Consider the following 25969-nt stretch of genomic DNA (forward strand, 5'->3'; position numbering starts at 1 on the left):
ACGTTCCCAAAGAACCTGAGCCAAGAAGCAAGGCCCCTGCAGGATCACAGCGGCTGGACAGAGGTATTCTGGATCAGACTTAGGCAAAATTACATACCAAATCACCATTGCATGACCTTAAATCATCCTTGCCAGCTATCCAACTAACCTTGGCTGCAAATCACCATCTCAGTTGCTGTCTGCATGGTCATACAACTCCCAGTTACCAGCACTGGGAGTGGAGCTCATCAGATGGAAGACAGAAACGGCTTGTTCCTCAGAAAGCACCCTCAGTTCACTCAGGATGCACTCATTCCTAACTCTTTTTAAGTTTGCTAGGCTAATCTCCCATATGAACAGCATCTGTGAGCAGTGGTCCTTGCTGTGCCTGACATGAAAACAGGCCTCTGCGAAGTAATGAAATGTATGTGCCTGAACAGGCCAGGCATTGATCAGGAAACGAAGAGGCAAACAATTCTGCCAGAATTCAAGCCTGGGTTAAAATACCACTCACTGCAAAGGGAAGGAATCTCAGCAAGTCCAGATGCTTTGCCTAGTGTCAGAGCTGGAAAAAAAGACCATCTTTCTTTCCTTTTGTATTTCATATATGATATTGTGAGCATAAAATAATCTAGTAATTAACCCTCATACAGTTTCTCAGGTTAAACCAATGAAGTTCGGATAACATTTGGCACTTGTCAATAATACAGCCAGGTTAAGGTATTTAAGCATAAATATAAACAATAATTGAAAAAAAAAAAAAAAGGAAATAAATAAGTCTTTTAAAAATGAAGACTTTTTTTTTTCTATTTAAATGAACACAATTAGGGAAGCTAACATAATGGTGAAAATCTTTGTCAACTAACTCAAAATCACTACAAACTTTATTTCTGTATTCCTTTCTGAAGTTGAAATAGCATGTTACAATGACATTATAGTAAATATGGCCAGACAGGTTGTGAGGTATAGTCCTCTATTTTCCTTGCATTTAAAGAAATAAAATACCTGTTACAGATCTCTTCTGTATAAAAATACTGCAAGTCTTTCTTTCTTCTTGTTTGCTGTATAGATCAAATACACAGCTTTTATGTCCTTGGGTTTTTCATGTTATTCAGTCACTTAATATTAAAATGGCTCTAGGTTTTAGTATCACTGTTTTTTACTTGGAAGGATTTTTTTTTTTACTTTTTTTTTTTCCTTTTTGAAATTTACTATCTGCATTAACAGTCAGTTAAGAGCACCCACCCTTTAGGATTAACAGATAGAAAACAAGTTCGCTCCTATTTTAAGGCATTTATACTCAGTATTTGAGTGTCTTAGTGGGTTTGAAATTTCAACCATTACGTTTCCAGAGCTGTTGCAAAGAAGTCCTTTAAATGGTTCCGTTTATCAGCCATCACTTTTGCCCTTAGATGCAACTTTTCTTTTTTTTTTTTCTTTCTGTCCTCAGCAACATCATTTTGGTACCTTACACAGGAACGGGGCTGGTCTTTGTATGAGTTTCTAGAGCTTTGATACTGCTGACAATCTTCTTTTGAGGCCCCACAACAGTAACGCCAATTTTCTTCGTGTCCCTGGAAAAAAGAGAACACGCACCAGGTGAGCGAGCATCCTGCATCTGCGCTTCCTAGAGCAGATGAGAGCAAACAGCAATCAACTCGCTTGTCTTATATTGCTGTGTTGGATGCACCTCCAGGTATGGCAATACAGCTAAAACACAAACCCTGGCATGAAGACTACTGAGAGCTATGAAAACAGCAGGAGGCTGCAAAAAAGTAAAAGCTCATTTAGCCCTGTTGTGTTAGCTTCCCTGGAAGCAAGGACAGCGAAGCAGTGTTTGCTGCTGGCATACGCACTGGGACTTAGGGGAGAGGGGCCCACTTCTGGGCCAGCTGTGATCTTGAGCCCCTCTACCTCCTCCATGCCCCTATCAGTCTGATCACTCTTCCTGACCAATGGACATCTCGCCATTATGTGCTGAGCCCACTGAACAATCAGTGCTGGGATTAATGGCTATGTGGCCAAGCTTCCCGGGTCTATTGCTCTATCGCTGTTTTTCACCCCTCATTTCTGCAGGCAGCCTCTTTGTTCCTTGTGCAACACAGAAGTGGTTTAACACTTGCCAAGGGCTCATTAACCAGTGGCTCACAGGAAATTGGGCATTCCTGGAGGATTTCTGCACTGTCCCCAAAGGGTAATTGCCATAAAAACCCATTATCAGCCTTTTTATAGTTGCAATAATACACTAATTAACAGCATTGATGTGTTTAATTATCAACCCTGCAGCTGTTGGCTACCTCTTCATAACTGGTCCTGTATCCACTGAGCCCAATGGGGAGTCAAGATTTTCCTGATCAGTAAATTTATAACCATACTTGATGCCTTTTCAGGTGCAGATAACATTACCATGCTCTTCCTCATCATACGGCATTTGAACATAATGAACTTTCAAGTTTTAAGTTTCCAAGTGTGTCTTGATTAAATGTCAAAAGGAGAGGCAGGAGGGAGTTTGCCCCCTGAACAATAATTAGCATGTAGGAGGAAATGCTACATAGCGCTTGTTCTTTGTCGCATGAGTTGATGGAATATGGGATGGGCAAAAAAAATAAGGATTGGCCCACATGCCACTTGCGGGGAAAGAACAGATAAAGGGCAGATTATAAACAATGCACAAAGCAACTACAAAACTGTGAGTGAAGGTAAGAAATGCTTGTGTACCGCTGCTATGCACAGTGCTGCTGTATCAGAAGAAATGGCAATTTCCTTTACATTACTGAGAAAAAGGTATAGGACAGTGGTCTTCACAAAATCAACAGAGCACCTAGGTTTTTTTCATGTGTATCACAACCACTACAATACTTTACAGTTATCCCTTTATAAATAAGATTATTTTAACTAAAATCTGGAAGCTGAGTATAAAAATGCCACTCATGCTTATTTAAACGTGTACCTCCAGTCGTACATAACTGGTAACGAGGGGCTGTGGTTATTTCAAACTTACTCTGTGGAAATCTTGGCTATTGTATCACAGGAGCTGTACTCCACGCCCGTGAAAATGTCTTTGCACTGTCCTGTCCGAAAACCATTGAGCCAATCACCTGTTGAGCGGAAGGCTGCAATGTCAACGTTACTTTGGTCCAGGAGAAGATTTGATGGCCTGAAATGAAAAAGAATATGATGAAAGTTATGGATCAAGTACAAGTATAGATTTATTTTGTCTGAACTTATCACTGGCAGCAGTAAGAGCTTCCATGCTACTTGCAGCTTTTCTGCTCATCTGTGGAATTTTTCTGCCACTGAGGCCACATGCACTCATGCTGGCAGCTTTGACAAACACTGTGTAATCACCTCGCTTAAGAGCTCCAGCTTCTCATGCCCAGGTTTTAAATCACTGAAGCATCACCAATTCATGAAACGCACCATTACATTACAATTTAATGTGTTTAAGCATTAGCAAAGACAAGCCTAATTTAGATTATGTTTATGTGATCCACCTAGTCCCAAACAACATACTAGTCAGTACAACAATGTGCACTCTAAACTTCAAATTGAGTGTGCTGGTAGAATTTACTGGTTCAGAGTATTGCAGCCCACTGAAAAATCCTAAGTGGTGCTATTAAGTTAGAAGCACATAAAATAAGACACTAGGAGATTTTTAAAAAAGTTGTTATCAAGTCTAAAAATGAAATGGTAAGTGAATTGTGAAACAAATGTAACCACAAAAGACCTGTATTCTGCAATGTGCAGAGGCAGAAATGAGGTAATTTGTTCTTACATACACGTAGCCAAATTGAAATGTAATTGCCTTGTCCAGTTTAAAGATGGTGTTCATTCTAAGACTGAAACTTCCATAAGGGTATCATACAAATAATCTGAAAGTGCAAACTGAATTACCGCCTGCCTTTGAAATGAACTTGGTGCTCATGAAGGATGCTGAACCGACCCAACTCGCATCCAAGTTCTCTACTTAGAAAACAATCAAGAAATCAATAAGAAACGAAATCAAGTCAAGAAATCAAACAAAGCACATCTCCGTGCTTCTTTGCCCATTTAAATATTTTTTCCATAAGTTTAAGACTACCTAGAAGCTATTGGGAAGAAATAACCCTTCTGAAAATAAAACAAGGCTCAAATACGTAATTTTCTAACAAGGAGGAATATATTGTAGCTGACCCTGCACTTTGCATATTGCATACAGCAGCAGTGGCTACTCCTAAAATTGATCCAGAAAATTAGTTCTGTCTGGTATGAGGGCTCTTGTTTTCATAGTCTTGTCAGCCTATGATGGCTTCTCATGTGATGGCATGAAGGCTAAAAATAAAGGTCAGTTCTTCTTTGTAATGTCACGCAAGTCAGTCTCAACCTCACCTTGTTTTAGCCATCTAGAAATACAGTGGTTATGCCCGGGTAGCTTTCTGAACTATTTGCTACAGTCCATGGAGAGATGCACACATTTCCAGGCAGGGGATTCGTCTACTCTGCGAGAGGTCTTCCCAGCAGGCAGCTTGGATGAGACATCCGGCTCTGTCCTCAGCAGCCTCTCCTTGCTGACCTGCTCTTTATTTTATTATTTTTATTTTTTTTTGGTGATAAGGAAGCCCCTGAATAGCAATGCAATCAGTAACTTCTTTCTGCTGACAAGACACCTTACTAATTCCAATTTCCTTTCTCTCTCAGTGCTAATTAGTACAATAATGGCTTCCTCGACTAGTCAGATGCTATTAGAGACATCGACTCTATTTTTACATTTATTTCCTCCACTGACACACATATGCCAAATCCAGGCAGCTTTTTAGCCCCCATTCAGAAATACGCACGCTCCATTTTAAGTCAAATATAGAATCACAGAATCATTCAGGTTGCAAAAGACCTCCAAGATCATCTGGTCCAACCACCACCCTGCCACCAATATCATCTACTAAACCATGTCCCTAAGCACCATGGCCTACCTTTCCTTAAACACCCTCAGGGACAGTGATGCCACCACCTCCCTGGGCAATCCATACCCTCTAAGTACCTTATAGGTGTCTTGTCTCAGGCTTAAACCTAAGAATGTGCTTAGCTGTCATTTCCTGATGCTGCTACTCATGAGCACAGGAGACTGACCTAGAAGATGATCGCTGCAACTTTACAGGCTGTTTTCTGCCCATGGTTCTAGTGAATATCATCTGAAAAATAATTTGACTACTACAGTTAAATCCATCTGAAATTACTTTTGTCACTGGAAAAAAATGAAAATGAGAGGTGGTTAGACTAATGTATTTGAAGATCATGATAATGCAGAGTAGCGAGTAGGTTACAGTTCTGGTACTGGAGAACTGATATGGAGTGTAAAATGCCCTCTACACCCCAAACCCAACCCATCTCTGAGCACTGGAAAAAGGTAAAGGGAGAGCTTGTAAAGGCCTCAAAGAAAACCAAATGTTTAAATACCAGTGAATTTAAACTTCCTTAAGAAGCCTAGAAAATCCAAACAAAGCTTCTCTATCCCAATTCAAGTCTTTACTATGTTTCATTGGGATCAGTAGCACTGGAATAACATACTCTGGCGGTAGGTCTGACTTGCACTGGGATAAGAAAAATGCCACATCAGTGACACTGAGACTTTTACCTTTCACCTTGGATGAAAAGAACAATGCAACCTTGCAATACAGCAGCTCCTGGAATTGGCTACATATTAAATGGCTTTTGATGTTTTGCCAACCCTTTCCATCAGCTGAATTCTTTGAGGGCCAGGAAATGATTTTAACACCTTCTTCCCTTCCAGGATGACATAACATGCCTGAAGAGCTCATCGGGTGCTTGAAAACCTTAGCTTCCAAATCACGAAAGGACACGCTCTGCTGCAGACCGAGCCCCGGCCTTCACCAGGTCTCAGAGCAGGGCTGTCGCTGCCTGGGCACCTTTCCTCACTCCTTGCTCCCCGGAGACCAGCCAGGTCAGGGGCTGCTGCTTCCTGGACTTTGGGGTTGCCAGGTCCTGCACCTCTACTGCTGCAGCCACTGACACTAACTGCAGACCCCACATGTTGGGAGCAGCGGTGGGTGGAAAGGAAGGTGACAGAAGACATCAGAAGCCTGCTCTGCCCCCCAAAACCCTAAAGCAGGGAAAAGGTGGCAAGCAACACAGAACCAACAGCTGAGCTGAGGACAGATGATATAGTACACTTCATGCTACTATTCTCATGCTAACACCAGATCTTATTAGGCACCTAAATGATAGGCAGCTTTAAACAACCTCCAATTTAAGGCTCAGGTTGGATAATCAGGTCCAAGATATTTTTATTCAGTAGCTGTAAAACCTGCATCTCCCTGACTACTGTTTGTCCCACAAAAAGCCAATGCTTTTTATTTATAGTTTTCTGGATATAGTGTCTGGAATCCCAAGACATTTATTAAGAGTATTTATGACGTGTTCTTAATGATAAAGCATGGAGATTTATTTTTTTCAGCCCAGTATGCCTTTTCAACTTAAATCTATTAAAATAAGGCCTGACACAATAATCATTAATTGAAAAAAAAAAAAAAAAAAAAAAAGCATAAACAAGTTGAAATAGAACAGGTCACCAAAATTAGGAGTTAGAGTAGCCCGAAAGAGCTTTTATGTTTATTACTTGGATCAAAGTATCATCAGGACAAAAAATACGACCTAATTTTAATGTAAGTGACCTCAGAATAACCAGCACTGTAAGGTATCATTTTTCTCCTTGTAGAATTCCAAACAAAAATTAGTTACTTTCCTCCTCAGAGAGGACATCTGGACAGTTTATCAATGAACAGGAATTTGTCTCACAGCAAAAAGCCTGTGATGTCTCCTTGCATGCACCAAGGGAAAGCTGGGCTTTCAGAGCATCTGCACACATTGGTGTTTTTTTCCCCCTGACCCAGCCCCTAGACAGAAGGTCTGAACATGAAATTTATGGGCTGGGTGATGTGCGCCATGAGCTCACACTTTACCAGACAAATTAGATGGGTTGCAATCCATGCAGCTGTAAACGACGTCCTGCAGGGTTCCACCTGATCTTTTACAGTTTTTCATAAATCAGTACCTACTAGCTTCAGAAGAGAGTCATTAAAAAGAAATCATGGAAATTACATGTTTGCTCAGGGGAAGTGAAATAGAACATTTCCCTCTGTCCTGTCTTTTCTACCTCCCCCCCTCCTTCCTTTTTTAGCTCTCTTTATTTTGTTTCTTTGACCAACTATGATATACCCCATTGTGTTATCTTTCAACAGAACAGAAAGACTTTCTATCCTGTCCATCCCAACTGTGTGTCTATCTACAGAGTTGTATTTACTGATATGCGGTGCCCTGAAAAAAAAATCAGCCAGACTTGGGTTAGTGAGACAAATTTAACAGTGAGATGCCAGTTACAAAATGTCCTGTTGCTGAAAGCTTTCTCTGGATGTGCCCATTATATTAACAGTTGGAATTAACCTTTGAGTCATTCGCAGCAGCACGGAGAGCTATACTTTGTTAACATTAGCACAGCTTTTTGTCACAATATGGGGAAACGTTTGTTGCACCATATAACAAAGACTGCAGAAAACATCATTACGGCCCTCCTGATGCAACCTCCTCTCTAGATGGTTGCTGTCTGGCTAAAAAGGGATACATTAACTTGTAAAATTCAGGAACCATGACAAGATACAACCAAAATGTTCCATCACGTCTGCGAAGGGAGAGAGGCATTCTGCGAATGCACAGAGGACATCTGCACACATGAGCCTAGTCTTCATGTTGTAACCCTTTCCTTCCTCCAAACAACACAACCAATCTCCAGCTTTAAAATCTGGACTTCCCCTTCTATAGTCAGATTTGTTTAAATAGGAAAGCATCTAGAAAACAAAGTAATTTCCCATGGCAAACTTTAGATAATTATAAGATGATTTTGTAAAGTGAAATTGCTCCATGGGGAGGGAAGCAGGCTTGGTTTGAGCACAAATGCTATATTTTTTATAGTTATGACAATCTGAAGTTCAGAATTCTGGTCTAGCAATAAGGGTATCTCCTATTTCAATAACAACAACAACAAAACACATAAAAATGAACAGCTGGCACACATGGCAAAATTTACTTTTATCTTCTAGAACAAACAGAATCATAGGTACTCCACCGTGACAACAGGAGACCAGGAAATAAATAACATGTTAAGGAGAAGTAGAGACCTCACGTTTACTTGTCTGTCCCTACAAGTTATGGCAAGCATCTCTGGAGTTCTATGTCTTCGTGCCCCTTTTTTGAAGTACCTGTAGCAAAATTTGTTACTTAGCCCCCAAAATACAATTCACGTCTTAGGGAGGTCCATTTGCTTTTCTCACGGGGGCTCATATCATGTTTGCACAGTTTGACAGGAAGCAGGCTGTGACTCCCCTTTGAAGTGAAAAGAGAGCTAGAGAAATAAAGAGGGGTAATACAAATAATCAACAGGGGAAAAGAATGAAAGTCAGGCTGCTGGCTTGTAGCAAAATGATATGTCTCTCTAAATGTCACACTGGACTTATTTTCTAGCTCTGTACTGTCCACTGGCAAAAGATCTGCCACAGTTTCCTCGAGGATAACAAGCCAATAAAATTTCAGCTGCCCCAGATGTCAGCCCTCCAGTCTTTCATACTGCTCTGGCTGCCCCTCAGAACGTGGTTTTCAAGGGGCTTCTATCTCTTTTAGAATCCCGGGGAGGGTAATGAATCATATGCCTGGGTGTATCAATGCTCCTGTATTCACTTTTTTTCTCACCAAAACCAGTGAAGGCAAAAAATACCAGCGTAGTGCTGAAAGGCTTTTCTCTTTCTCATAAAACAGCTTAAGCTGTGCTTTTAAGCAGCAGAAGTAATGTCACATGGACATTTCCTGGGATTCAGAGCTGGTCCAGAGATGGACCCTTAACAACAACCAGTCATTATTGCTTGGACAGTCTATGGGCTCTTCAAAAGGGGGAGAGGAAAATGCCTTAGAGAGCTTTTAATATGCTCTTCTGGCTCTTTGTGTCTACCATTTGGTGTATATGACCTGCCCTTATATCCCACATTTAGTTGTGCTGTGAATTTCGACTGACGTTCACTACGACACTTGCTGCGTCAGGCCATGGCTTCATGCAGCTTCTTCAGCATGCCCATTCTCCTGCATTGCCATTAACACTAACGAGGGCTTCACATTGTAAACCCAATGCGTTGAGCTGAGAACAGCAGAACAAAATCCCTCAGAAGCACAAGCAACAGCACACACTCAAAATAAGGTCACAGGCTGATCTGTCCACATTTAAATTCTAACTACATAACTCAGCCTGCTGCAAAATTCATGTCTGAGTTGCATCGGCAGCAGCAAGCTAGAGGTGCGAGAGTACAGATAGATGTTTTACTGCACATGTGAACAGTGAACCCTCACAATTCTTAATTTGGAAGAAACAGTAGTTCATTCGTGTCTACCTCTGGCAGGATGAGTCAGGTAAAGATGTCTTTTTTCTGTTTCTAGTATGCTAACTGAAGTTCCAGAAATCTCTTCAGTTTAATGCCTGAATTCCACACGCAATCCAAATTAAGATTAGACATCAGCAAGTACTGGTTTGAACACAATCTGACATTTTTCTGTGTGGTTTGTAGTTTAACTTCCCCCAATCCATAAATTCAGTGTTTTGTGTTTAACAGACTTTTGAAAGAGAGATAGAACACCGGGGTGTAGTGGGTTTACGTGGCAAGGTTTTGGTAGCAGGGAGCCATAGGGGTGGTTTCTGTGAGAAAGATCTAGAAGCTGCCCCATGTTTGGGAAGGGCCCCATTGTTTTCCAGATCCGAGCCAATAAGCGATGTTGTTTTTCGCCTCTGTGAGAGCATATTTAAGACAGGGAAAAAACGCTGCGCCACACAGCAGCCGGGAGAGTGAGAGGAGTGAGAGAACAGCCTTGCACCAAGGTCAGTGTAGAAGGAGGGGGAGAGGTGCTCCAGGCGCCGGAGCAGAAGTCCCCTGTGGCCTGTGGTGAGGACCATGGTGAAGCAGGATGTCCCCCTGCAGCCCATGGAGTACCACGGTGGAGCAGGGTTCCACGCTGCAGCCCGTGGAGGAGACCACGGTGGAGCAGGTGGGCCTGCACCGACGGAGGCTGCCGCCTGTGGAAGACCCCTGCTAGAGCAGATTCTGGGCCGGACCTGTAGCCCGTGGAGAGGAGCCCACGCAGGAGCAGGTGACCTGGCAGGAGCTGCTGCCCGTAGGGGACCCAGGTTGGAGCAGTTTTCTCCTGAGGGATGGACCCCGTGGTACGGACCCATATCTGGAGCAGTTCTGAAAGAGCTGCTGCCTGTGGGAAGCCCACGCCGGATCAGTTCATCAAGGACTGCATCCCGTGGGTGGGACCCCACAGCACAGGGGACGAGAGTGACCGAGAAGGAGTGGCAGAGAAGAAGTGCTGTAGACTGACCATAACCCCCATTCCCCGTTCCCCTGCGCCGCTCGGGGGGAGGAGGTGGAAGAGGGTGGATGGGGGGGGGAAGGTGCTTTTGGTTTTTTTTTCCTTTGTTTTCTCACTTCTCTCGCTTGTTAGTTGTAGGCAATAAATCTTACTATCTCCTTATGCCGAGTCTGTTTTGCCCGTTACAATAATTATTGCGTGATTTTCTCGTCCTTATCTCAATCCTTGAGCCCTTTTCACATATTTTCTCCCCATTCCTCTTTGAGGAGGGGGAGTGAGAGAGCGGCTGTGGTGGAGCTCGGCTGCCCACTCGAGCGGAACCACGACAGTCTTTTTTGGCGCCCAACGTGGGGCTCAAGGAATTTGAGATAAGGATGATAGTTAGTAGAAGTAACGGGCAAAAATATGTTACAGAATATGGAGTCTTTTAGAGCTTTTTAGGTCACAGACTATATTGTTGCTGTATTTTAAGTATGGCTAAAATTTTTTCATGGGCTTCTGTTATGCAGCATTCAGCCAAACCCAGATCCTGTTTGTAATACCTGGACAAGTACAGAGCCTAAGCCCTCTCTGAAATGTGCAAAATGAAGCTGACAGCTCCGTCCTTCAATCCAAACGTCCCTAACAGGGTGAAGCAAGCAAGCAATGTGACAGCAGGTCACCAATATATTTCAAGCACCTAAAACCATCCAACCTGAATGGCAGAAAAAAAAACTTTTTAATAAAATGTTCAGGAACACAAACAGTAGTTTTGTTGCAAGTATTACTGTAAAAACAGGCCCAGAACTACACTGCAAAATTGAGCAGACTGAATTTTTGTTTTGACCTGTTTGCTACTCCTACTGAGCTTAATTTTCACAAATATCTTCTCAAGCTATCATACTAGAGAGTTTCCAGAGAATCATCAGGTTTTAGGTGGAAACAAACTTTGTTAGAAGAAAACTTCAAATTTTTAATTGCTAATGATGGCTCTTCTGCATGTTTGAGAGCAAACACACTTCACACCAGTGAGAACACCACAATGAGGGCCACCAAAGACAATTTTCTGATGCTAACACTTGCAATCAGCTACTCACAAATAACAAGTAGACCAAAAACTGCTGAAGAAATTACTCCAGTGAATAATTCAAGCAGGTTTCAAACTCAGGAAAATTGGGATAGGGATGTAAACAACTTGCTAACACATGAAAGTATGCATGAGGAATTATTCACACACATTTTCCAACACTTTCAGATTTTCATCAGGAAGGCCATCTGACCTTGACCCCTTCAATTTCCTGGACTATACTAAAAGAATTTCAACTATGCTTCTTCTGAAAATAATAGGCTTTTTTTTTTTTTTTTTTCTTTAGATTTAACAATACCAGCAGAACTTATATTTTAAATGGAGAACTCCTAACATGTATGAGAGATCTGAAACCAAATCTACCTTCTGTGCTGAAATGGAATCCAGAAATAATGTTTTTTTTTCTCTCTTTGTTTTTAATATATTTATTTATTTATATATATATATATATATCCATCATCAGGCATGCTGCTTCCTCATCACAGATTTGCAACTTGGAAATTAATGTAAGATGTGAAATTGTCTAACAGTACAGGATATACAGTCTTATACCTCCGCTGTACCACTGACCAATGGCCTGTTTCTTCCTTTTTTTTTTATTGTCAGGACAGTGGAGGTACATGGAGGCACCTACATATTTTGCAGCCTTGGTTTTCAGAGCCTCCCATTAAATTACAAAAAGGTTTTATACATGTATCATAATTGTTATTCATAAACACAAATAACTTCTCATTGCATATTCATTATTTAAAGCAAGAATAACCTGACTGAGCTTTATGAAGTACCTTTGGATTTATACCTATATTCTTGAAATTTTATTTAAGTTCTACCTATGAAAAAGTTGCATAGTAAAATGAATAATGATCTCCATATTGAAATCACCGTAAATATCATTTTAAACATCTTTTTATTTTGGTAGTGGTGTAATTTTTTTAAACGTCTGTTTTCATTTCCATATTTCAGACTCAGCTTTTCATGTTAGATATCTATTCAGAAGTCCCTTAATAAGCTGCAAATAAATGGCAGACTTTTGCATATATTGTAATATGTAACATCCAGAGCACACTAGTGGATTAAAGTATTTGTAATTACAAAATAAAACTTTGCTTCAGAAGCTTCTATGTTCTTGTACACAGACACTTCTGATTCAAATTTTTAATCCTTTTATAATTTCTTAAGCCCAAGGGCTGACTGGAAGTTAATGAGGTTGGCTGATGCTACAGGCAGTGCTTGGGGTGCAGAGAGGAGTCTGCAAAGTGCAAGAGAGCTAGCACTGTCCTGTCCCTGTTGGTGAAATCAAATGTTCTTACTGAAATTTGCTGTCTTTGCTGAACAAGCTCTGCCTTTTCTATTTAAGTAAACACCTTCATCCCAAGGAATTGGGGCAAATTTGCTGATTAATTCTCCAGCAAAGAAGGTAATTTAAATTTTCCAATAGACAGGAGGAGAATAACTGTATTTGACATAGATGACATTTTGACATTTTCCAAAATAAAGCAAGGGTCAACTGATCTCCCAAGCACCAAGGGATAAGACAAGAGGAAATGGCTTCAAGTTGTGCCAGGGGAGGTATAAGTTGGATATTAGGAGAAATCTGTTTACTGAAACAGTTATGTGGCATTGGAACTGGCTGCCCAGGGAAGTGGTGGAGTCACCATCCCTGCAAGTATTCAAGAAACATGTGGATTTGGAACTTAGTAGCATGGTTTAGTGGTGTATTTCAATACCAGGTTTTTAAAGGTTGGACTACATGATCTTAGAGGTCTTTTCCAACCTGAATGATTCTGTGATTTTGCAAACCTACAGATGCATTTCCAAATTGACAACTATTTCAGAAATGTATTCCAAACCACACTACTGACATCTTATTGGATAAAAATTCACCACTTAATTTTAGAAAAGTACCTGTGAGCAGTAAGACATGATAATGACTTTCTATGTCAGATGTTTGGGCTGATAAGAAGTACGAATAAAAATACAAAATGATGACTTTCATTAAAATCTCCTTCCTCTTTGATAGTCCTCTCAGTTTACACTGAAAAATAAGTAGCATGTTTCAGTTTAAAAAAGTTTTAAATGTTTTCAAAAACGTGTCAGCTGTTAACTCTGAGCAACTCTTAAATATCTTTTTTGGAAGGAAGACTGTCAGACCTTTTTTTCCACATTTGTTATGAGACACCCTTGCCATTCTTGCCCTTAAATATAGCTATTAATAAAGCTAGAAACACACATCAGAAAATGATTATAGACCACTTAATAAATATTCTGAATTCTCAGGTGGTTTTCTCCCCTAGTTTGCAAAACTATTTATTTCCTTTTGTCTTATATATACATTTGCAGTATAAAGAAACAATAGGAACGGTACTGGACACTGACTTCCACTTTACCAAAAGGTTGTAGGAAAAAAAATGCACAAATGCAGAAGCAAATTAAATATTTGTTTGCATGGAGTCCTTCCCAATTTTGAAATCAATCACAGATCTGGTAGAAATTCACAATTTCTGAATAATGTGTGTTGGAATTAGAACATTTTCCATTTTTTTAAAAAAGTGACTTTATTTGGTTCCTGCATCACAGATATGAATGAACACAGCACCAAGCTCACCACTGCAGCTACAGGGAGGCTGCTATAATACCTGGACTGCCTGAATCCCATATCAGAACCCTTATACCTAAAGGTCACATCATCTTCTAACAGCCTAATTCACTTTGGGGCACAGAAATGTTTTAAATATAATTATAAATATACGCTATATTTTAAGCAATAAATGTCTGGGTAACATAGAGTAAGCTTCATATACCTAAAATGATAATATACACTGTAACTCTAGAGCCATCATGTAAATATATATATATATATACACACACACATACGAGAAATGCTTTGTTCAGAAACCAGTTGGAAATAATAAGAGAAAAAAGTTTAAACAGATAAAGACACCAAAGAGGTACAAGTCCTCTTAAGAGTTGTAGAGTACACCAGATATTTTTCAGTTTTGTGACTGTTGGGTTATATTTTTTCCACACAGGTGAAACAAAATACTAAGTCCTTGTAGATAACAGTTTCACCAACTGGTTAGCAGGTGGGTGAAGTGACTCTGTCTCTCCTATTCAAGTTTAGAAAAATTTCCATCTGCTTTGTATCTGCATGAAATGTTCACAAATGTGAAGCAATACACAGCGGACTGGAAAATAATAAGCTCGAGAAGAAAAATAATAAAACTGATCAGAGCTGAAAGAACTATGAACACATTTCCACCCTAAAGATATCCAAACAATCTAAAGACTTTGTTATAAAAATGAACATAATGCTTAGAAAACAAGAAAGAACAGCAAGACATAAATCAAATAAAAATATCATGCGGTTGTGGCTTAGAAAACTGCATGACTTGTACAACTCAGTATGTACCACATTCTGCTTCTACAGCCCTTTACAGAGCTGGATAATTCAAGGCTGCCTGAAGGACACAAAACACCCACGTGTCCATAACCATTGCAGGCCTTGTTAGGAAGAACTCAAGGCGGCCACCTAATTAAAAAGTGGATGTTGACAGACAAGAAAGCAATCAGCCATATTCTATACCTTGCAAGGAATAGGAAAGGCATTTTCAAGTCAATTTGAGATGAAGCGCAACATGAGGAGAAGGTATCATGAAACATTTGCTACGCTGAGGTTACAAAAAGCTTTTCTGAAGGAAGGTTCACAAGCACGTAGCAAGGTCTGCAAAGAGACAATCAATAAGGATAGAAACATCCTCTCGGGTATCAAGAAATTATTAGATGCCACGGAGTGGCCAGAAGGGATAGAAAACTGAAAAGGAAATACAGCTGTGAAAGCTTTGACTCCTCTACTGTATTCCTATGAGATATTAGTACTAAATGTGCTGGGGCTGTGGCCTTGGCATCAGACTTACAGCTGAACACATCCCTCAGTTGCAGGCAGTTAAAAGCAGTGTACCAGAGAACAGGGATATCCTATGCACCTCCAGAAACGTGCTTGCGAATAGGATACAACATTGCTGTGAATATTTTTAATAAACATCGACTTGAAAGAAGAGGCACACTTTGCCTCTGCAACAGACATCATCAGGTTAAATATTTTTCCTGACCAAGCACATTCTGAACACCTGAGAACATGTGTTGGGCATAAAGCTCTAGTATTCTTCCAGTAGCAGCACAGACATGGGTAAAAGAGAGCTGGGACCTCCATAATTTAGATTAATTGCTTACTTTGGGTATGGGGAAAGGTGCAGTGGGAGTACTACAGCCTCAAATAACAACCAACAGCAGCAAGGGAAGGGGGGAAGAGAATAAAAACCACCTTTGACATTCCCCTCAGAAATGCGCATCAGCCTGTCACCAGGAGCATTTTGCTTGGAACTCACTTAAAGCAGCTGTAAGAAGTCCTCTGTGTTCCTTCCCCACAATCATCGCAGCAGGACAGGGCCACCGCCACTGCTGCCTGTGCCAGTAAAACAGATCATGACATTGGAGCAAAGATGGCAAGGCAGGAGAGAGCAATGGTGCAGTGCTCCTGGGCACGACTCAGACTGAATTTAGGCCTTGCTAAGGATATTAGCTTTTACTCGCTCTGAACTGGTAACCCCAAACCAAAATGGTACCCATGATTCCCTGCTCCCCTAATCCAGCAGACTGCTCTGGTATATCCCTGCAAAACAATTATTTTCACCAATCGTTTCCCAAATGGGGGTGCAAGATGTTTAGAAGAAATCTGCTTGACTGAGAAGACAATGCTTAAGGAACTTTGATTTTTTATAAGCTGTCACCTAGCAGGAAACAGAAATAACTGCCCTGCTACGTATGTTGGTTTAATGTGTGTTAAATGTTCACCAGTTAAATTATTAAATGTAATTACTGTGCAAGCAGCCTTCTCTCATTATATATTTCTAGTAGCAAAGCCCATTAGCATGGCTGCCTTCCTCCTCCCAGCTCTGCTTTCCTTCTGACACCTCTGGTGTGGCAGCAGGAGGCGATGAGATCGGCCAGCCTCTAGCTCAGGATGCTGCACAATGTTGGATATGGGAAAAAGGAGGCAAGGCCTATGCAACCTGACCAGCAGCCCAAGGCCTAGTGCAGCTCTCCAAGCTGCACTGCCTTACCTCTGTTTCCCTCTGCGCTTTCCCGTTACACTGCTGTGACAAGAAATGAGTTGTGCCAGACATAAAGGTTTGGGAAGAGTGTTTTGTTGCCTTCATTTGGAAAGTTTGCCTCATGGCAGACCCTGGTCTGTCCCCTGACACAGCCCTCCAAGACCTGGGTCTGAAGCAGCAGAGAAGTGTGCATTTCCCCCGACTCTGTCTGCTTTGAGGAATTTTTCAATAGTATTTGTGCTAAAAATAATGTCACATCTCTTTAGATCACCGAAGTGAAAGTGTATTTTGTGCATTAAAAAAATCCAATTCACTTAAACCCTGCTAAACCAAAGCTCTTATTTCACCACATCCTCATTACATCCTTAGGTGTCAACACACTCTTCATTTTTTCTCAACGAGATCATTCTTACCTCATCATAGAGATGTTCCAGAGTGTATTGAATAACCAGGATTATAAATTAATGTTTTTAATGCAATTAGGAATATTGCATGGATTGGAAATGAATTCCTAGCTAAGGCATTTATCAAACAAGGAATGTAACTGCATCTTTAATTTTGTTATTCCTAATGAAAACAATAAGATTATTCATATGATTAAACTTAAGGTGACTTGTCAGAGAAAAGTGTAAGAGTGTATGATGTATTTGGACCCAGTTCAGAACAATACTTAGGAACACGGCTGGCTGTGACCTATCAAACACTAAGCACTTAAAGCACCGCATAAGATCAGACAAGGAATAAGGAAGATTACAAGATGACATCTTTTGTCTGTGTCTCTCTCACAAACCTCTGCTCAGTCTTATAATGGATTTCACAACCATAAAATACCAGCTTTACAATATTTGAGTAAATCTTAGTACATCAGTAATAAAAATACCAGCAATAATAAAAGAATATTGAATAATTCTCCCAAATGTACAATCAGAAAGCTTCTCGTAGCCTTCAAGATTGCAAACAGCTATGGTTAGAAGTTGAAGAAGTGGGTGAAGAAATTAAATTATGGAAGATGAATAAATCATAGACATTTAGACATGTGTAATGTAAAATATAATATGTCACCTTGCTGCCGCATTGGTGATTATTTTCAGACTGCTGGGATTACGAATCAGTTTATCCAGGATGCTGACAATCTGCTCAAACTTGGGTCTGTTGTTTCTGTCTTTCTGCCAGCAGTCCAGCATCAGCTGATACAAGGCAGCTGGGCAGTCCATAGGTGGTGGCAAGCGGTACCCTTCATCAACAGCCTTAATTACCTGCACAAGGATAAAAGTTTTTGAGAACTTGAAGGCACTTACATCAACTTGTTTTTATCAGTTCTGTGAATCACATTAACATGGACATTCTGTGTTTAAACAAATGTGTTTATTCACTAATTGTCTTGCAGTGCAATGCTCTTGGTTTATCTGCAAAGTAAACCAGGCAGTAAATTAGGCATACAAAAAGGGCTGTAGGCATGTTAAGATACAGTATGTGACTTTGAGGAAGGTGAGAGTCTAAAAAAGATCTCCAAAACTCACATTTGACTGAACTAACTCTGTAAATAAAAGCTATAGTTAATAAGATGTCTGCTTAAATATGCCAAACTTCAAAAGGTCTTGAATATCAATGATCCTTAGCAACATGTGTCCCACACTCTCCAGTGGACGTTGCATGCAGCAGAAGACCAGCCAACTCAAGGGAGTCCCTGCACTGAAAGGTAGAAAGTCAGGTAGAGAACTGAGACTGTAATTAATCTCACAGTGTCAGAAAACACTTTAAAAACATACCATGAGGAAACTATATATATATTCCTACTAGGCAGTGCAGCCCCATTTCCTTTGTCATTTATCTAGATGCAGGGTCAATAAGATCAAAACTGTCATTTGACAAAACAAAATTTAGTCTAGTATTTACAATGTTATTGAACTTTTTGATTGTAAGTTTTTCACAAGACTACAAGGCCTCTTGATCAGTCCTACTATATTTTTTGCACCATGAGTCAAAAAACCCGACATATTCTAAGTAGAAAATGATAAAGGACTATTTTGTTATCCTTTCTGCTTTATCTGGATCAGTTAATCAAAAAAGCAGGAAAAAACTATTCTGAATCAGAACAGGGATAAGAAAAAATCTACAGTTAAAACAGTCATGAAGCCAAAATACATAAGTGGATTAATATTTCTGTTTCTGATTTCAGTGTGAACAGCTATTATGAAAGGCATTCCACTAGTACTTCAGCCTATGTAACACAATTCATTAATCTCCACCAACAATTGTAAAGCTTTCATGGCTAATTAAAAGAAATATAGAGCTTGCTGCAGACTTGCATTCCAGAGGTACTCATTTCAAAAGAGAAACATATATATATGGAGAGAGTGAGAGAGAGAGAGAGAGAGAGAGAGAGAATTTCATATAAAGTAACATAAACAATGTGTGATTACAACTATGTTAGTGACTTTCTTGAATGCTATGTACTATATGTACTAGCAATGACATATGCCAACCCTTTGGAAAATCTGTGCGTGTTAGTGAACTTGGTTCATAACTCCTATGGAATAAATCTAGGATTAGTGAGGCACCATCAAAAAACAGCCATAAGAAAAATCTTATTTTGAGAAATGTTAAGCTTCTTGCAGAAATATTGTGAGAGATATATTAATCGTTTGGATTGCAGACTTGGACAGTTCACTGATGTTGCAAAGAAGCCTTTATTGGAAGTCTTCTAATCAAATACTCTACTTCTCTATTTTATCCGTTGATTACTTCCAGAAGTATTTTGGTTTTATTAAACTCTTAGTAGAAATGCTCTGCTTCTCTTTTTCACAGGCTCCAAGAGCAATTTATTCTGTGTATTTGACATTTATGGAAACCTTCTATGTAATATTATAGAAGTGGAACCAAAGGGCATCCACAGAAATTTAGGAGGGCTTTCTAACAATAAGAAAAGGAATGTAAAAGGGAATGACATCATTGCAGTGGAACTGTTTGAATCATCCTACAGAAAACCACCAGAGTGATAAAATCCTCTTAGTTTGCTCCTACAGAGGTCCAAAATACCCTGTTAAAAAGATGTTAGCTTTTTGTTAAGTTCGTAGGAACTTTTACCTGACCAGGGACATGTGCAAATTTTCATTTCTAAATCATCTTCAATGTCAAAAACTCAGAGCCACCTGGTTTCATTATGCTTCACTTACTTTCACAGTCTGATCCTCTGTTTGAGAGCATAACTCAGATAACAGCATACTCACATCCTGGTTGGACATCTCCCAGTATGGTCTTTCTCCGTAAGACATCACCTCCCAGAGAACAATCCCATAGCTCCACGCATCACTGGCTGATGTGAACTTCCGGTATGCAATGGCTTCTGGCGATGTCCATCGGATAGGAATCTTGCCCCCCTGGGAGCAAAATCAAATAAAAAAGTCCATTTGACTGTGATACAATGAATAGAAATTAGTACAATGGGATATTTTAAATGCATCTCTGAGATTATTATTATATAAGTGTTTAAAAAAAACAACAGCGTAAGGTGGAAAATGCTATTTCCATTTGTCATGATAGTATCTTGGACGCTATACAGAGTAAAATACATTACAGTGCAAAACCTATTGAAGCTATAGATATGTAGTATAGTATACATACTGCATGCACATACATAAGTATATATACACATATATTTACATAGAGTATAATACACAGTCAAAAATTGAAAGTTAACAATGGTTGATTTTCAGTTATAGAACGTTTGGGAAATGTTGGTGAGATAGTCTACAGAATTAAGGATGAAAAGGTTAGTACCAGGCCCTTGCTTACATCCTAGATCCCTTTGCACAGAAAAAATTGCCCACTCTAGGCAAAGCCTGCAGAGACAGTCAGAGAAAGAGAGATTTAGATGGTGGTGTTTGTGCAGGGAGGAGAGTAAAAAAAAATGCCATCTGAGAAAGTGGTTTTAAACTTTATTTTTTTTACAGTCACGATAGAAGAAAACCATTCAAGATTAAATTATTTAATCTTGAACAGAACTAAAGCTACCATTACAATTAATATTTTATTAGTTAGAGGAACCTGTCTCTGTTTATCGCCACTATTTGGTGCCATAGGTCAAATTGGTAAAATGCACACAAGCAGCCTTGGGCTGAGTTTCTGCAATCTGAGAATTAGAGGGAAGAGACAGTTTCCAGTGGTGCCAGATTTGACAGAGGGCTTGAAGACTCTGATTTGTGGGTCACACAGGGGAAAAAAAAGAAGTCCAAAAAGACAGCAGTGCAAAGCTTCCTGCTTAAGGCAATCTGAAGTGAATATATTTGAATGCAGAAAATTGTGAGAATATAAAGTTGTTTTCAGTTCCAGGGATGTACAACATATAGAGAGATGTTCTCTAAAGATATCACACTAGCCTGTAGCTATTTGAGGTACCTCTGCAAACCCCTTTATATTAGAGTCAGGTCATGCACCTAACTTCACCATAACCTGTGTGGGAAAGGAGTGCTATTACTTCCGCTATTCAGTGGAAATATTCTATTACATAACAAGAAATAAAGCATAAAGACTTTGCCTACACTTCCATAAAGTGTACCTGCACTGAGGGCAGGCATACACTTAACAATTTTAGTTCAACTAGCCTGGTTAACAACAGAAATGTGGACATGAAGCATTCATTAGAAACCTGAAGACAGCCCATGTCGGAGCCTAACCATCTGCAATTTCACAGATAAAATTGCTCAAACTCACTTAAATGTAAGAAACACAGGCACATGTTGCTCAGGCTGCAATTCAGACCTCCAAAATGTCACCAGATATGTCTTAGAAGCTTGGCAAACGTCAGAGAAAGGATATAACCTGGTATATATACTTATATATACATATATATATATTTTTTTTAATCAAACCCATCCTATTTAGCAGACTCCCTACCTTAACCAAAAGACAAACCTGCATTTCACACAAAATCGTGACCATTAGGTAAAAACTGAATTTCCACATTACTTGTGGACCAACAAATAGGACAGAGAAAATACACAGGGGTATTTCAAAACACTGTTTCATCAAAGAAGCCAGGCTACAGAGCCCAATGTCTGTCACTTTCAGACTGGGAAATCTATAATGAAACGTCCTTTAGTCACAAAAAGTATATTTTCTATTCATCATATGTTATTCATAATTCCCAGTGCTGCTGTTTAACAGTACCAAGAGCATAACAATGATTTTGTTTTTCTCATACCCTATTGAGAAACAATGCTATATGCATTTTATAAAGGTCCAGAATCCCTCAGTGAGTCTAAGGCGCAGCTGAAATTGCAAAGTTCTCCTGTGTGCCAGTGTTTTAACAAAAAATCAATTTGCCCTTTAAGATGTTGGGATGACAAAGAAATCGGTGCCACTTTTTCAACCTTTTTTTCTACGTGTATAGTAGACTGAACTTTGTTTTCTTCTCCTTCAACAGGTCATGCAATAAGTAATGTGAATACTAGGGGGAAACCAGATCCTAAACTTATAAGAACAAAACCCCACCACCAGAAATAGGAAGAGCTTCCAAGGCAAGACAACATCTACCACTCATCCCACAGGCTCAGAAGTCATTTGCAATTCTGAGCAGAGTCCAAGTGTAGCAGAAAGGCTGCATAAGCAGCAGGTCATAAAAGAGATCAACACTGATGTTTAGTTGGAGAGAAGTTTTGACTTCCTGGTCAGGTGGAGAGAACTGTTGATCCTTGCTGCTAACATGGCAGTGGAGCAACCTGCAGACAAGTCCCAAGCCTTGCCTCACCTCTGCTGATTCCTTCCCTTGTGCCTGGAGACATCAGCACTGCTGGGAAGCAAACTGTTCCACCTAAATGGACAGAAACTGAGATATAGGAAAAAGTATCCTCAGTGGACCCATGGCAATGTAAGCCAAGTTGCGCCTCATTGTCCAGCAATTGCTTTGGCTACATTTTCAAAAGAGAGATGGCAGAACATAAACTTACGATGTTCCACATAAGAAAGTCCTTGAGGCAGTGAATAGTGATGCTGTTTTTCTTACATTGGCATAATAGCTGGTTTTCTGAAACATAGAAGTATCACTTCGGAATACTCAGAATCCTACTGTCCTGAAATTTGAATTTCCGTGGGTGGCTTCAGGCTCACTTTTTCAATTTTGTGTTAAGATGTGAAAATGGAACCTTTCTTGCTGAACCGTAGAGAAATGATTGTCAGATGCCACATGGAAAAATGTGCTTGTGGCCAGAACATGAGCACTTTGTGTAAGGGCAGGAAATATCATTTTTGATAGAAGGCCTTTATAATCTTGTAGGAAGTCATTTATACAATTGGAGAAAAACATTTACACAAAGTGATGTTAATTAATCTCCAAGTATTTTAGAACTGCCTTATTGCAGGGTAAGGAAGATTATAAGCTCAATGAAACAAAGTTCTTTGGTCTGTGTTTGTTTTAGTTAAAAAAAATGTAAGTACATCAACTCCACTACAAGGAAATACAATTTTTTTTTTTTTGCTAAGTCTTAGCTGCAACTCTATACAACTCTGCAGACACACGTAGCATTACCATAAACAAGAGTAAAATAAGAAGAGTATTAAAATGTAGCTAAAAAATAAATCAACTATCACTGATCATAGTATAAAAACTGTAATTTTGCTATTCTGCTTTCCAATTTGTCATAAAAATGTCAATCTTCTCTTTATATTTAAAAGGGGACTTTGTTGACTCATATCATGAATAATTTAAGAGCAAGAACAGCAAGCAAAGTTCTGGTAAATATTTTTTAGACACATAAGCATTTTAACACAAAAACAATTCCTCCCAAAGGACTACGTAGCACACACATTTTAGCAGATGTTCAAATATCAGTATATGTAGAAAAATCTGAAGAGTCATATCAATCTAAATGCATGATGTTCTATCACTATTACCTTTGAAAACGTTAAGGCTTACTGCGATTTAAGAAGTCTATTTGCAATTCCAAAAACATGTGGTCATTCAGCATAGGAAAATTCCTTCTCGCTTATCTCCACCGTTTTAAATACACATCTCATTTGAACATGTAGCACCTCTTCCATTTTCTTCTTTGTCAGGATTGAAGATATCTTACATTAATTATCTTTGCATAAACAAAACTGAATACTTTCTCCTAGACCACATATTCGGAACTAGAACACTAAGTTTTCCTACTTCTTTCTTTATCCATCTCTTGTTTGTTACACTCTTTCCCCAGTCTCTCTATATTTAAAATTAATATAATGATTCCTACTCTAAAAACTGCTGTAATGAAAGTGCTAAGAAACCCTACACTTGTTACACATTGTATGTCCATTAGGTTTTCATACAACTTAGTCTTCTTTATCTATATGACCTCACTATGGGCAAATCATACCTGATGATGGGGTTACAACATTGGTGGTTAAGACAAACTATGTCCCTCAATGGCCTGTATTGTGTCCGGTGTTAACATCTTTGTTGGTGACATGGACAGTTGGACTGAGTATTCCCTCAGCAAGTTTGCCAACGACACCAAGCTGTGTGGTGCTGGGGCCGGTCCTCTTTAATATCTTCATCAATGATCTGGACGAGGGCATCGAGTGCACCCTCAGTAAGTTCGCAGATGACACCAAGTTAGGTGCGTGTGTCGATCTGCTTGAGGGTAGGAAGGCTCTGCAGGAGGATCTGGATAGGCTGCACCGATGGGCTGAGGTCAACTGCATGAAGTTCAACAAGGCCAAGTGCCGGATCCTCCACCTGGGGTGCAATAACTCCCCTAAGCAGAGCTACAGGCTGGGAGATGAGTGGTTGGAAAGCTGCCTGGCAGAGAAGGACCTGGGAGTGATGGTGGATAGTCGGCTGAATATGAGCCAGCAGTGTGCTCAGGTGGCCAAGAAGGCCAACAGCATCCTGGCTTGCATAAGAAACAGTGTGACCAGCAGGGCTAGGGAGGTGATCGTCCCCCTGTACTCGGCTCTGGTGAGGCCGCACCTCGAGTACTGTGTTCAGTTTTGGGCCCCTCGCTACAAGAAGGACATGGAGGTGCTTGAGCGGGTGCAGAGAAGGGCGACGAAGCTGGTGAGGGGCCTGGAGAACAAGTCCTACGAGGAGCGGCTGAGGGAGCTGGGCTTGTTCAGCCTGGAGAAAAGGAGGCTCAAGGGCGACCTTATCGCTCTCTACAGGTACCTCAAAGGAGGCTGTAGCGAGGTGGGGGTTGGTCTGTTCTCCCACATGCCTGGTGACAGGACGAGGGGGAATGGGCTTAAGTTGCGCCAGGGGAGTTTTAGGTTAGATGTTAGGAAGAACTTCTTTACCGAAAGGGTTGTGAGGCATTGGAACAGGCTGCCCAGGGAAGTGGTGGAGTCACCAGCCCCGGAAGTCTTTGAAAGACGTTTAGATGTAGAGCTTAGGGATATGGTTTAGTGGGGACTGTTAGTGTTAGGTCAGAGGTTGGACTTGATGATCTTGAGGTCTCTTCCAACCTAGAAATGCTGTGATTCTGTGATTCTGTGCTGTCGAGCCGCTGGAGAGAAGGGATACCATCCAGAGAGACCTGGAGAGGCCTGAGAGGTGGGCCTGTGCAAATCTCATGAAGTTCAACAAGGTCAAGTGCAAGGTCCTGCAAATGGGCTGGGGCAATCCCAAACATGAATACAGGTTGGGTGAAGAGTGGATAGAGAAAAGACCTGCGGAGAACGATTTGGGATACTGGCTGATGAAAAGTATGACATGAACCAGCAAATGTCTGCTTGCAGCCCACAAAGCCATCTTTATTCTGGGCTGCATCAAAACTAGTGTAGCTAGCAAGTTGAAGGTGATTCTCCCCCTCTACTCTGCTCTCCTGAGACCCCACCTAGACTACTATGTTCGACTCCGGTGCCCCCAACAAATGAAAGACAGACTTGTTAGAGCAGTTCCAGAGGAGGGCCGTATTTCAGATCAGAGGGCTGTAGCACCTATGAAGAAAAGCTGAGAAAGCTGGAGTTATTTAGCCTAGAGAAGAGAAGGCTCTGGGTAGACCTTATCGAGGCCTTCCAAGACTTAGGAGAGGCCTGCAGGAAAGATAGGAAGGGACTCTGTCAAGAAACGTAGTAATAGGACAAAGTAACAGTTGTAAGCTAAAAGAGTGTAGGTTTAGATTAGATATTAGGAAGAAATTCTTCACTACAAGGTCGGTGAGTACTAGAACAGGCTGCCAAGAGATACTATGGATGTCCCATCCATGGAAGTGTTCAAGGCCAGGTTGGATGGGGCTTTGGGCCAGTGGTCTAGCAGAACGCGTCCCTGCCCATGGCAGGGAGGGTTGGAACTTGGTGATCTTCAAGGTCACTTCCAACTCAAAGCATTCTATGATATTGCTATTCCTTATCCTCTAGTGGAAAATCTGATGCTCTAATATTATCAGCTCCTACTCTTCAAAATCAGGATTTCTGGGGAACATTCAACGGGTAAGAC

The 25969-nt window shown here is 40.4% G+C and overlaps 1 protein-coding gene across 1 annotated transcript in view; it reads right to left on the bottom strand.

Annotated features, from left to right (window-relative positions):
* Window positions 1-1447: 1447 nt before the first annotated feature.
* EPHA3 (EPH receptor A3) overlaps window positions 1448-25969 on the bottom strand; it is a gene marked incomplete at both ends in the record, with an annotated part of 219328 nt that continues 194806 nt past the window's right edge. Inside the window, 4 exons of the mRNA XM_084306056.1 lie at window positions 1448-1553; window positions 2981-3136; window positions 17620-17813; window positions 19788-19937. Of these exons, the coding sequence (XP_084162182.1) occupies window positions 1448-1553; window positions 2981-3136; window positions 17620-17813; window positions 19788-19937 (606 nt within the window). The remainder of the gene's footprint in view (window positions 1554-2980; window positions 3137-17619; window positions 17814-19787; window positions 19938-25969) is intronic.

The sequence above is a fragment of the Netta rufina genome (genome assembly GCF_964035555.1).
Source record: "Netta rufina genome assembly, chromosome: 1".
NCBI classification, from domain to species: domain Eukaryota; kingdom Metazoa; phylum Chordata; class Aves; order Anseriformes; family Anatidae; genus Netta; species Netta rufina.